General features: G+C 36.5%; 1 protein-coding gene across 1 annotated transcript; it reads left to right on the top strand.

Annotated features, from left to right (window-relative positions):
- Window positions 1-425: 425 nt before the first annotated feature.
- Window positions 426-13,920, top strand: LOC136988280 (uncharacterized). Its single transcript, XM_067286165.1, has 5 exons — window positions 426-471; window positions 525-708; window positions 823-991; window positions 1,060-1,154; window positions 13,563-13,920. Exons 1-5 carry the CDS (start codon window positions 426-428, stop codon window positions 13,918-13,920), a joined length of 852 nt encoding a protein of 283 aa, XP_067142266.1.
- The last annotated feature ends 991 nt before the right edge of the window (window positions 13,921-14,911 follow it).

Genomic DNA, 14,911 nt, shown 5'->3' with positions numbered 1-14,911 from the left:
AAAAAGAGACAGCTATCGGTCTTACCTATGTTACATTGAGTCGAGTGAAAAAAATAACTGACTCAGTATTTTTAGAAGAGTTACAGATAAGAGATGGTGCTACGAGTCAATCTGTAAGTCCAAGGCCCGTAGTAATAGCCAGAATTTTCGTGAAAACGTTGGCATAGCAATTAATTAATGGCTTTATTCTGACCTTAATATTTGTGTACGCTTTAAATGGATCCAATAGAAATAAAGAATATATTGTTGAGCACGAGATGATTCTGTGTTTTCTTTTTTTTTCCCTCATAATCTAGAAAATAAAGGTGCGAGCAGCTTCGTTCCGACTACACGCTGATGCAGCGTTACTTAACTAGTTAAATTAAGTTGGAAAAGGAGCCTGGTTTTATTGGAATAAGAAACGATTGTCTTTTAGACACTAAAGAATGGAGGAAGGCGAGAATGAAGTAGAAAAACATCATCGTCAATTCTGTATGCTGAAAATCCACACTAATGCTACTTTTGGTTTTCTAAATTTATTTCAGACGACGAGAACAACTACAAAGTGAAAAGTTCAAACGTGGACTTCGATCCTTATCCCGTGGTATATAAAGAATATTTTCTGGTCTCCATGAATTGGGAGTTTTTGCAGCCCGTGACATGCAACACCATGTTTTTGCTCACCATCGTAGAGCACGGAAAAAAGAAGTATGAAGCCGGCAAACAATTGTAAGTTTATTTGGAAGATATTTCGAACGAAAATGTTGTAAATCGAAAAATACGAAGGAATGAAGGAATTTTCCATTTTGATATTCGTTAAAATACGTTATAAATTGTTTACAGTACTTTCAGTATGAAACAGGTGATGAGCACAAGTCAGAATTGCACCATCGACAAGAAAGCTTACTATTCTTGTTTGGAGAATGATCCTATTAAAAAGATGCAAAACGGAAACAACATTCAACCGGGAAGTATGTACGTATGCAGCAAATTACCAAGCATGTTCAAACCGGTAAGGAATAAACGAATTAATTTTGCGCATTCGAATTACTTAAAAGTTAACTCTTGACTTGTTTTCAGGGAGTTTACGACGTGTTCATCGAGTTGAAAGTGAATGGAGTAACGATAACTTGCTTCAAATTGTCAAACGTGAAGATCGAAGATTCGAATAAAAAGTTATCGCTTACGTTTTTAAAATTTCGAAACCATAAAGCTACATGCTGTATGGTGTATTTTCGTGCGTGCTAAGAATGCCTAAATCTATGGATGATAAAAGTGATGAACGTAAAACAGAATTTATTTAACAAACCACTTTTATTTTTAGTGTCTCCGATCTGTGTTTATCGAGATTTGTTGATCTCGATTGTATTTAAACCCTCTTCCTGCTAATAAATTCATTTAAAGTCTAATGAGTTCGCTTCTGTTTTTTGTAATAATTTCTTTCAGGATGTATTTAGTATTGTTTTCTATACAAAGGTGAATGACGTGAATGTCTGTTTGTTTGCAGGCGATTTTGAACAGAAGAACTCGTGCCAACATGGCCGAAAACTTGAAAAATTTTTGAACCACCACGTGCAAATTCTATTGTTTTCAGGTTTAACATTTTTGATATTGCGTTTTTGAATTCTTTTTATTTAAAATCTAGTAATATCACAATTTATAGGTAATATAATTAGTAACTTTTAATATGAAAAAACAATCTAACGGGCTGTTAAAAGAATTATATTTTGAATTCGATATCATTTTTTAAAAATGAAAAACGTTTTGAAAGATTTTTAAATTATATAATACAGATTTAATTTAATAATAATAAAATTTTGTTTGAAGTTATAAGACAAAACTTGGATTGTGACGAGTTGCAGAAAGCCAATCTATATATATAATCGAGACGAGTTGATGATAATAATAATAATAATAATAATAATAATAATAATAATAATATACTAACTCTCCCCGTGGTCACCACCTGGTCGTGGTGGGAGAAAGCCCAGTAATTTTACTGATCCATAGGGCAATGCAGGCTGGAGCATAAGCTCCTGGTAGGGACACCCATGCCAGTAAGGTCTATGGGGAGAAATGAAGCTAAGAGTGACCACGCCCACATTCTGTGGAGATATTCATCATGGTAATAACTAGATCAAAGTGTGATACCGGCTCGGACGTCGCCCGGGTTAACAAGGTCCGCGTTCGTGGGTTAGGCAGAGGCTCACGTTCGAAAAATAGGTCACAGTCTCCCTTGGTTACCGGTGGCGAAAGCAGCACCGGCCCAAGCATGGCTACTGCAATGCCCTCAACAGATGTGAGGAACCAACCCAGCCTTGGTGTTTCTGTGGCAATGCATCCACAGACCACAAAGGCTGGAAAACCACGCCAACGGATGAAATGGACAGTAGAAATGAACGAGTTTATCATCCGTACTTATTACACCATCACAAAACTCGAAACAAACATGACAGCATACAGACAACAACTACACCATAGATTCACACAACAGTATCCTCATCTCACTGTCACCGAACAAAGGGTTGTTGATCAAAAAAGAACAATTATACACAACAACCTTATTCCACAAACAACACTTGAACTTATCAAACAACAGGTTGCTGATCAAATACATCAACAGACAGAAACATCTAACATTAATGAAGATCATGTAACCTGTCAGGATAATCCAGCAACAAGCATTGATAATAACACACATACAACAATTACCACTAATGATACTACAGACACTTCTTCATCCATCACTGATAACATAGACATGAATTTAGTTAATACGCTCTCACTTATATTTCAGGAAACACTCACTAAATATACAGGTACAGATCCCACACAACGACCACGAATACCAAAAATCAACACGTCAAAGGAAGTAGGAAAAACACTAAATTATGTAAACACTCACTTACTACCACACTACATTCATTCAATTTCTACACTCGCAGACATTCATACATTAGTTTATGCTGGGGCAGTCACAGTAGTGACACACCATGGACTGAAAATACAGTCACAGACAAATACACAGAAAACACAATACTATCACAAGCCTGCCTGGCAGAGAAGAATAGAAACACAAATAAATGACATTAGACAGCAATTAGGCAGGCTAACACAATACACTAAAAACAACATAACACCCAAATTAAGGAAACAGCTCAAAAACATTTTCAAGAAAATAAAAACACACACAAAACATGAACATCACAACACACGCATTACAGAATACATTGATACACTAAAACAAAAACTTGCTGCCAAAGCACATAGACTCAAACGATACAAAACATGTACACTACGAAAACAACAAAATAAATTATTTACAAACAATGAAAAACTCTTTTACAGACAAATTAATAACAAAGCAAACACTGATACACAGCACAGTGGCACACCAACAGAAGAAGAACTCACAACATATTGGTCTTCTCTTTGGTCCAGTGCTGTCACGCACAATGCTGATGCAGGCTGGATCGAGGAGGAGAACAGAAACTTGCACAACATACCAACTATGCCCTGTGTTGAAATAAACATACATGATTTCCAATACACTGTTAACAGAACACACAACTGGAAGACACCTGGTGTAGACAACATTCACAATTTCTGGTACAAAAAGTTTACATCACTGCACCAGGAACTAGCTAAACATCTAACACACATCATCATCAATCCACAAGACATGCCAAATTTTCTTACTCAGGGCATCACCTACATGAAACCTAAAAACAACAATACCACAGACCCCACACAATACAGACCAATTACATGTCTTCCAACACTCTACAAATTATTGACATCCTGTATTGCAAACAAAATATACAAACATGTTGAAGAACACGACATTCTAACAGAACAACAAAAAGGTTGTCGTAGAAACCACAGGGGATGCAAAGAACAGTTACTCATAGATTCAGTCATTCTACGGCAAGCACACAGACAACACAGAAACATACACATGGCATATATAGACTACAGAAAAGCATTCGACAGTGTTCCACACAGTTGGCTGCTACATATCCTACACATGTACAAAATACATCCATCACTCATTGCATTCTTTCAAAACACTATGCAGCATTGGAGAACAACACTACATCTCAGGGCCCATAACACTTCCATACAAACAAACCAAATTTTTATTAGGCGAGGAATTTTTCAAGGAGATTCCTTGAGTCCTCTCTGGTTCTGCTTAGCCCTGAACCCATTATCCAACATGTTAAACAACACGCAATATGGTTACAATATCAGACATGAAAAAACAACACAGTTTACACTGTCACATCTCATGTACATGGATGACATAAAACTTTATGCATCCACACAAAAACAACTTCATCAACTCCTACAAATCACACATTCATACACCAAGGACATACAAATGGAATTTGGCCTAGATAAATGCAAAACAGTTCACATAGAAAAAGGAATCCTGAAGAAAGAAGATTTTGCACTTGGAAATGGAGACGTTATTGAATCCATGGAAGAGGGCGAGTTCTACAAGTATTTAGGATTCCAACAGGCCAAACTAACAGAACATACACAAATAAAGCAAAGATTAATTAAAGAATACCAAAGTAGGTTAAATGCTATTCTCAGAACACAGTTAAATGCAAAACACACAGTCAAAGCAATAAACACATATGTCATTCCAGTACTTACATATTCTTTTGGAGTTATACATTGGACTCACACAGATCTCGAGCAACTTCAAAGGAAAACAAGAACTACACTTACTAAGCATAAACAACATCATCCTAAATCCGCCACAGAAAGACTAACCCTTCCACGTAAAGATGGCGGACGTGGCCTGATTGACATAGTTAACCTTCACTACAAACAAATACAGTCACTGCGAGAGTTTTTCTACAAAAAACAAGAAACATCACAATTACATAAAGCAGTAACTCTAGCAGACTCAAATAACACACCAGTAAACTTACATTCACATCATATGGACACAACGCAACATATAAAAAGCACAGACACCATTAAGCAATCGTGGGCTCGAAAGGCACTCCATGGCAGGCATCCTTATGATCTGGCCCAGGATTTTGTTGACAAAACTGCGTCAAACAGCTGGTTAGCACGGGGATGCCTCTTTGGGGAGACGGAAGGATTCATGATTGCCATACAGGATCAGGTCATAAATACTAAAAACTACAGAAAACACATACTCAAAGATACAACACTCACAAATGACACATGCAGAAAATGTCACATCATGCCAGAAACTATACAACACATTACTTCTGGTTGCAAGCTCTTGGCACAGACAGATTATTTACACAGACATAATCAAGTAGCAAATATAATACACCAAGAGCTTGCAAGGAAACACAAATTAGTAGACATCCACGAACCATACTACAAATACATTCCACAGACAGTTTTGGAAAACAACACGCACAAAATGTACTACGACAGAGCCATAATCACAGATAAAACAATTTACCACAACAGACCAGACATCACACTCATTGACAAACACAATAAAATCACATACATTATAGACATAGCCATTCCAAACACTCACAATATACAAAACGCATGCACTGAAAAAATTAGCAAGTACACAGAACTCGCCCAGGAAATAAGGCATCTGTGGAGGATGGATAGGGTGCTTATTGTACCTGTTGTTCTTTCCTCTACAGGTGTCATACCACACACACTACACAAAAGCCTGGGCACATTAGAATTGAATAGAAACACATACATCACACTACAGAAGGCCACTATATTGAATACATGTCATATTGTGAGAAAATTCCTGAATACAGACACACACACTGATACACTTCTTTAATTTCTGTTTTGGTTACTATGCCTTGACTTTGGTCCGGCATAGTACACAGCCACCGGTGTTAACCGAGTATATCTAACTTAACCCAACATAATAATAATAACTCTCCCGTGGTCACCACCTGGTCGTGGTGGGAGAGCCCAGTAATTTTACTGATCCATAGGGCAATGCAGGCTGGAGCACAAGCTCCTGGTAGGGACACCCATGCCAGTAAGGTCTATGGGGAGAAATGAAGCTAAGAGTGACCACACACCACATTCTGTGGAGATATTTATTATGGTGATAACTAGATCAAAGTGTGATACCGGCTCGGACGTCGCCCGGGTTAACAAGGTCCGCGTTCGTGGGTTAGGCAGAGGCTCACGTTCGAAAAATAGGCCACAGTCTCCCTTGGTTACCGGTGGCGAAAGCAGCACCGGCCCAAGCATGGCTACTGCAATGCCCTCAACAGATGTGAGGAACCAACCCAGCCTTGGTGTTTCTGTGGCAATGCATCCACAGACCACAAAGGCTGGAAAACCACGCCAACGGATGAAATGGACAGTAGAAATGAACGAGTTTATCATCCGTACTTACTACACCATCACAAAACTCGAAACAAACATGACAGCATACAGACAACAACTACACCATAAATTCACACAACAATATCCTCACCTCACTGTCACCGAACAAAGGGTTGTTGATCAAAAAAGAACAATTATACACAACAACCTTATTCCACAAACAACACTTGAACTTATCAAACAACAGGTTGCTGATCAAATACATCAACAGACAGAAACATCTAACATTAATGAAGATCATGTAACCTGTCAGGATAATCCAGCAACAAGCATTGATAATAACACACATACAACAATTACCACTAATGATACTACAGACACTTCCTCATCCATCACTGATAACATAGACATGGATTTAGTTAATACGCTCTCACTTATATTTCAGGAAACACTCACTAAATATACAGGCACAGATCCCACACAACGACCACGAATACCAAAAATCAACACGTCAAAGGAAGTAGGAAAAACACTAAATTATGTAAACACTCACTTACTACCACACTACATTCATTCAATTTCTACACTCGCAGACATTCATACATTAGTTTATGCTGGGGCAGTCACAGTAGTGACACACCATGGACTGAAAGTACAATCACAGACAAATACACAGAAAACACAATTCTATCACAAGCCTGCCTGGCAGAGAAGAATAGAAATACAAATAAATGACATTAGACAGCAATTAGGCAGGCTGACACAATACACTAAAAGCAACATAACACCCAAATTAAGGAAACAGCTCAAAAACATTTTCAAGAAAATAAAAACACACACAAAACATCGAACATCACAACACACGCATTACAGAATACATTGATACACTAAAACAAAAACTTGCTGCCAAAGCACGTAGACTCAAACGATACAAAACATGTACACTACGAAAACAACAAAATAAATTATTTACAAACAATGAAAAACTCTTTTACAGACAAATTAATAACAAAGCAAACACTGATACACAGCACAGTGGCACACCAACAGAAGAAGAACTCACAACATATTGGTCTTCTCTTTGGTCCAGTGCTGTCACGCATAATGCTGATGCAGGCTGGATCGAGGAGGAGAACAGAAACTTGCACAACATACCAACTATGCCCTGTGCTGAAATAAACATACATGATTTCCAATACACTGTTAACAGAACACACAACTGGAAGACACCTGGTGTAGACAACATTCACAATTTCTGGTACAAAAAGTTTACATCACTGCACCAGGAACTAGCTAAACACCTAACACACATCATCATCAATCCACAAGACATGCCAAATTTTCTTACTCAGGGCATCACCTACATGAAACCTAAAAACAACAATACCACAGACCCCACACAATACAGACCAATTACATGTCTCCAACACTGTACAAATTATTGACATCCTGTATCGCAAACAAAATATACAAACATGTTGAAGAACACGACATTCTAACAGAACAACAAAAAGGTTGCCGTAGAAACCACAAGGGATGCAAAGAACAGTTACTCATAGATTCAGTCATTCTACGGCAAGCACACAAACAACACAGAAACATACACATGGCATATATAGACTACAGAAAAGCATTCGACAGTGTTCCACACAGTTGGCTGCTACATATTCTACATATGTACAAAATACATCCATCACTCATTGCATTCTTTCAAAACACTATGCAGCACTGGAGAACAACACTACATCTCAGGGTCAGTAACACTTCCATACAAACAAACCAAATTTTTATTAGGCGAGGAATTTTTCAAGGAGATTCCTTGAGTCCTCTCTGGTTCTGCTTAGCCCTGAACCCATTATCCAACATGTTAAACAACACGCAATATGGTTACAATATCAGACATGAAAAAACAACACAGTTTACACTGTCACATCTCATGTACATGGATGACATAAAACTTTATGCATCCACACAAAAACAACTTCATCAACTCCTACAAATCACACATTCATACACCAAGGACATACAAATGGAATTTGGCCTAGATAAATGCAAAACACTTCACATAGAAAAAGGAATCCTGAAGAAAGAAGATTTTGCACTTGGAAATGGAGACGTTATTGAATCCATGGAAGAGGGCGAGTTCTACAAGTATTTAGGATTCCAACAGGCCAAACTAACAGAACATACACAAATAAAGCAAAGATTAATTAAAGAATACCAAAGTAGGTTAAATGCTATTCTCAGAACACAGTTAAATGCAAAACACACAGTTAAAGCAATAAACACATATGTCATCCCAGTACTCACATATTCTTTTGGAGTTATACATTGGACTCACACAGATCTTGAGCAACTCCAAAGGAAAACAAGAACAACACTTACTAAGCATAAACAACATCATCCTAAATCCGCCACAGAAAGATTAACCCTTCCACGTAAAGATGGCGGACGTGGCCTGATTGACATAGTTAACCTTCACTACAAACAAATACAGTCACTGCGAGAGTTTTTCTACAAAAAACAAGAAACATCACAATTACATAAAGCAGTAACTCTAGCAGACTCAAATAACACACCATTAAACTTACACTCACATCATATGGACACAACAGCAACATATAAAAAGCATAGACACCATTAAGCAATCGTGGGCTCGAAAGGCACTCCATGGCAGGCATCCTTATGATCTGGCCCAGGATTTTGTTGACAAAACTGCGTCAAACAGCTGGTTAGCTCGGGGATGCCTCTTTGGGGAGACGGAAGGATTCATGATCGCCATACAGGATCAGGTCATAAATACTAAAAACTACAGAAAACACATACTCAAAGATGCAACACTCACAAATGACACATGCAGAAAATGTCACATCATGCCAGAAACTATACAACACATCACCTCTGGTTGCAAGCTCTTGGCACAGACAGATTATTTACACAGACATAATCAAGTAGCAAATATAATACACCAAGAGCTTGCAAAGAAACACAAATTAGTAGACATCCACGAACCATACTACAAATACATTCCACAGACAGTATTGGAAAACAACACGCACAAAATGTACTACGACAGAGCCATAATCACAGATAAAACAATTTACCACAACAGACCAGACATCACACTCATTGACAAACACAATAAAATCACATACATTATAGACATATCCATTCCAAACACTCACAATATACAAAACGCATGCACTGAAAAAATTAGCAAGTACACAGAACTCGCCCAGGAAATAAGGCATCTGTGGAGGATGGATAGGGTGCTTATTGTACCTGTTGTTCTCTCCTCTACAGGTGTGATACCACACACACTACACAAAAGCCTGGGCACATTACAATTGAATAGAAACACATACATCACACTACAGAAGGCCACTATATTGAATACATGTCATATTGTGAGAAAAGTTCCTGAATACAGACACACACACTGAGACACTTCTTTAATTTCTGTTTTGGTTACTATGCCTTGACTTTGGTCCGGCATAGTACGCAGCCACCGGTGTTAACCGAGTATATCTCATTGAACAAATATCAAGCAATGGTATCGGACGCATCGCGGAACATTATTGTATCAAAAATTATGCAAATGTCATCAATCTGAATACCGGGTTATCGGTAGATGCATGCTGGGAAAACTTGATCGAATATAAATGTAACACTGTTGTAAAGGTGTAATATCCACTGAAGAGGCAAAAGAATTTGTGAAATGCATTTGGATAATTTGAATAACAACGTATGGATAATGAACAATAAAGTAAGGAATATTTATTAATTTCACGGTGTCCATCTCAGTTCTTAGCTCTTTCGAAATCGGATAAAAAAGAGTTAATTTTTGAAACTCGTTTATTTTTAAGAAATTTTTACAAATTTTTTAGAGATTATTGTTTTTTGAGTATATCTCACTTAACACAATAATAATAATAATAATAATAATCAGTGCACAGCCCAAACGGTCAGGGGTTGAAAGTTGTAATTTGGTATATAGTTTTTTTTTTTTTTTAACTCTTTCTGCCCTGTGGGCACTAAGAGGGCCTCTTTTAGTAGGCCCATTATGGGTTCGGCCAGGCTCACAATGGGGCGACCGGGTGGTGAGGGACGGGGCCCGACATATCCGAACGGACCACCCCCCGAAAAATTCCTGGGGATTATTCGACCCGTTCGGATTCGATCCCGGTTTCCCCAGAGCGGTAGGCTGCCATCTTTACCGCTCGGCCATCCGGCCGTCTGGTATATAGTTAGGGTACGTCACGAGAACGCACGCTAAAAGGGATTTTTCGAAATTCTGCCCCACGGGGGAGAGGAACAGAATTAAGTTTTAACATTTCCATCGTTGATGGAAATGTTAAGTAACAATGTAAGTGTTAAGTAACAATGGAAGTGTCAACAATGGAAGCGTTAAAAATGGAAGAGTCAACAATGGAAGTGTTACGTAACAATGGAAATGTTAAGTAACAATGTAAGTGTTAAGAGAAAGCAAAGTGCAAGACGCAAATGCAGTTTTTTTCGAAATCGAACATATTTTTAGACCTATCTAAAAATTCTGTAATTAGTCTGGAAACAGGGAGGACCCAATTCTTGCATTCTGTGAAAACGAATAAGGTTGACTATAACGTAATAATCTTAATATTCGCTAAAACGGTTAGGAGTTGAAAGTTGAAATTTGGTGCACAGTTAGGGTACCAGATATAAGTTCCAAAGTGTTAAGTAACAATGGAAGTGCTAATTAACAATGGAGAACAAGAGAAAGCGACGTGCAAAATTTACGGGCGCTGGAAAAAAAAAGAAAAAAGAAAGAGTAATATGTTGGAACATATTCGATTTTCAAATTTAAACAGATTAGTTCGGTTTTTCTCGACCTTTCTTCTTTAGAACATTCGATGAAAATCGAAGGATATAATCAGAACACGTCGTGAAAATCGAACAATATTAGAACATTCGATTTTCAAATTCGACCTTTCTTTAGAAAAACTTAGTTCGTTGATGAAATTACTCTTTTTCTTTTGTGACTATAACGTAATTGTCTTAATCTTCGCTATCGTTACTTTTGCCCGAGCAACGCCGGGCCTACTTGCTAGTAGTGTAATAAATTGTAAAGTAAAAGTGTTCCATTGCAAAGGCACAACAAAGAATAGCTAGAAAAGGGTCGTCGTGAAATTTGGTGTGTTATCAATAATAAAACATAGAAAAGATTGTTATTTTAAAAAATGATTTTATGACAATGTATTTTTGTAACTGTAAACTTAATACCGTTTACATTAAATTAACTACAGTCTACCATTTACAAGTTAGAAACTAGATAGTATTTTACGTGATTCAACATTTAGAAGGACGCATTCATTTAACGTATGATGTAAACCTTCATCCTGACAGCATTATTATGAACTTTTCATATTCGAAATGAACTATCCCAAACCAACACGTAGTACAGCGAAGAGCATTTATATTTCTGACGTACTGTACTTACGGACCTTTTTGACATTCAGAGGCCTTTAACACGTATTGCACGTCAATGCCCTTCATTACAGCTTATAGCATTTAAAATTATAGTAATCGACAATAAATAATAAACTTGTTCTATCTTGAAATATCATTTAAAAATCTCTTAATTACAATTGAATATAAATTTAATTTAATTTGATTGGTAATCTATAAAAAAAAGCTGAATTGAAAGAAATCTACTATCAAATTTACATATCTTTAGTGTTACAACCAAAACTATGAAAATAGCTTCTCATTTAATAAAATGAATTAGGCCTAATTATATTTTCCTGGGAAGAAATACTTCAAAATGTTCACATTTAGTACTTTAGTAAACTACGTAATTTAAATACGATTTAATTCTAAGCTACAAATAAATAATCAGAATCGCTGTTTACCAAGATTCTATTCTATTCTGTAATGTATATTTTACGGTAAGTAAGAATTATACAAATTAATTTATTGTATAATGTGCGAAAAATAAATATTAATTGTTGTGTTGCATATACTGTAAATTTCAATTCATATATTATAATGTATTTTAAAAGTTAGATATATGATTGAATAAATAAATATTGATTGTGCTTCGTAAACGATAATTGGTAAGTACTATTTTGCATAAGTGCATAGCATGGAAAACTAACTTTTACCGAGAAAACCACACGTATACAATCGGTCATTGATGGGCTAAATATCGAAGATCGTATGATAAGTCTAGTGTATTTCCTACAAGAAATGGAGTCCAAATGCTTCTATTGCGTCTTTAAGCCAACTTTTGCCATAACAGATACGTTAGGAGGAATCTTGGTTCGTCCTTGTAAATGCATTCCGGTAAGGAAACGTAAGTGAACGGTTTTATTCGTTTATTCAGGGGTGTATAGTATCCCGATAAGAGATCACAGGTTCCAAAGGGACCTGGTATACATTGGGTCTACCAAGAGATCTGTTCAAAAAAGGGTTTCTGAGCATAGATATGATGTGGCCAAAAAAAGACACACCACCGCCCTGTCGACGTACGCTACGGACCCCGATATAAGAGCAGACTTCGATAACACCAGACTCATTAAGAAGTCGTTTAAGACGGACCACATCAGGGCTTTGGAGACTCTTGAGATTTACAAGGCTACCAAATCGGGGAAATGTATTAATTTCAAGGAAAGTAACGTATTATCGTGCGCGTGGCGATATGCCTCTGAGATACATCCGCAGTGGTAATCATGTTTTTACTCCTGTCTATTAAATTTACGATGTAGCATTCGTCATTACTGCACGCGGGGATATTCGATCTTTTTGAATTTCGAAAGCGTTCGATTCTTTTCGCATTCCATGATCAACGAACCTGACGAAGACCTCGGTGGAGGATCGAAAACGTTAGTTTATGTGTTAACTGTCGTCTTATGTACCGGGAATTTTAAGGTTGAAGAGACTGTATTGGAATATTCAGTATTCATTTAGTTAATATTTTTCGCGCCTTTTTGTACTGTAATTGGAAGTAACCTTTCTCGTTCCCCTAATTATAATGAAAATTTCTTTCGATGCAATTGCAATCTCAAAAACAGAATACGTAAGAGTAACAATGCCCTCTTTGTTCACATTATGTATTTTATCGCGTCTTTTGGCGCCACTGTAGGGTATTTTGTAGTTAAAACAAGAAAATTCGACAAAATACCTATCACAATACCAAATAATGAAGAGGAAATATTAAGACGCATTCAAAATTATATGCTTGCTTCCTTTGCCCTATACTTTCTGGTATTGATGACCGCGTCTACAATATTTTCTAGTTTTGTTGCCAAAGATATCGAAGCTGATTCAACGACATTCAGAGGTACTGTATGTGCCGTTATTTTAAATACTAACTTCGTGTACGAGTTAGCTCTGTTGATGTCTTTATCAATGATAGGATTTATAGGTATAGTTCCTGCGAAGAAAGCATCCGATAGTCTTTCCGAACGACTATATTTGGCAAATATTAATAGTAGCGATTATATCATGTTTGATCATTCTGAAATTTGTCGATTTTATGACAAACTTAATGATGCATGGGAAGATACGTTTGCTTTAGGTTATAGTATTGGTATGCTCATGCTTGGAACCTTCGTTTATAAGAGTCCATTTTCTGAAGAAAATAGGATGAACTAGTAATACGATCTTTCGATATTTAGTCCACCAGTGATCGAATTTATAATAGTGGCAGGTTCCTGCAAATCATCTGGCTGGACACGTGGTTTTCTCGGTATTATTTACATTTCTAATATGTAAATGCAACTTAGCTTCTTATTCTAAGTTTTTTGAAAGGTAGTATTTACCAATTAGTAAATATAAAATATAATTACGACTATACAAAGCTGGAACTTTGTCTTGTCTTTAATCCGCCGTTCGCACCATCAGCAATCCTTTTAGATTTCACAGACTCCTGGAGGCAACCTTTCTTTACCTGTTTTTACATTCCTTTTTTCCTGTTTTTACATTCCTTTTTACATTCCTTTTTTCCTGTTTTTACATTCCTTTTTACATTCCTGGAGGCGACCTTTCTTTACCTGTTTTTACATTCCTTTACGGAGGCAGGAGCCTCAAAAGAAAGGTCGCGTCCAAAAGTCTGTGAAATCTAAAAGGATTGCTGATGGTGCAAACGGCGGATTAAAGACAAGACAAAGTTCCAGCTTTGTATAGTCGTAATTATATTTTATATTTGCTAAATGCAAATAAACGCCGGCCATGTTCTGTATTTAATTTTTACTTTAAATGTAATAATTTAATTATATTTTCCTGGAAAGATGCTTTAAATTTTGTCATGCAATAGTTTAGTAAACTACGTAATTTAAATACGATTTAATTCTAAGCTACAAATAAATAATCGGAATTGCTGTTTATCAATATTCTAGTCTATTCTGTAATGCATATTTTACGGTAAGTAAGAATTATACAAATTAATTTATTGTATAATATGGGAAAACTAAATAATAATTGTTGTGCTGTATGTACTGTACAGTACATTTTACATTAAATAAGAATTATGCAAATTAATTTATTGTCTAATTCGAAAAATAAATATCAATTGTTGCGCTGTATGTACTGTACATTTTAAATGAACATATTCTAATGTATTTTAAAGTTAGGAATATGAATCAAT

The sequence above is a fragment of the Centruroides vittatus genome, unplaced genomic scaffold, assembly GCF_030686945.1.
Source record: "Centruroides vittatus isolate TY-2023 unplaced genomic scaffold, ASM3068694v2 contig_1246, whole genome shotgun sequence".
Classification (NCBI taxonomy): domain Eukaryota; kingdom Metazoa; phylum Arthropoda; class Arachnida; order Scorpiones; family Buthidae; genus Centruroides; species Centruroides vittatus.
The sequence above is the reverse complement of the archived record's forward strand: the minus strand, read 5'-3'. Positions and strand labels throughout refer to the sequence as shown.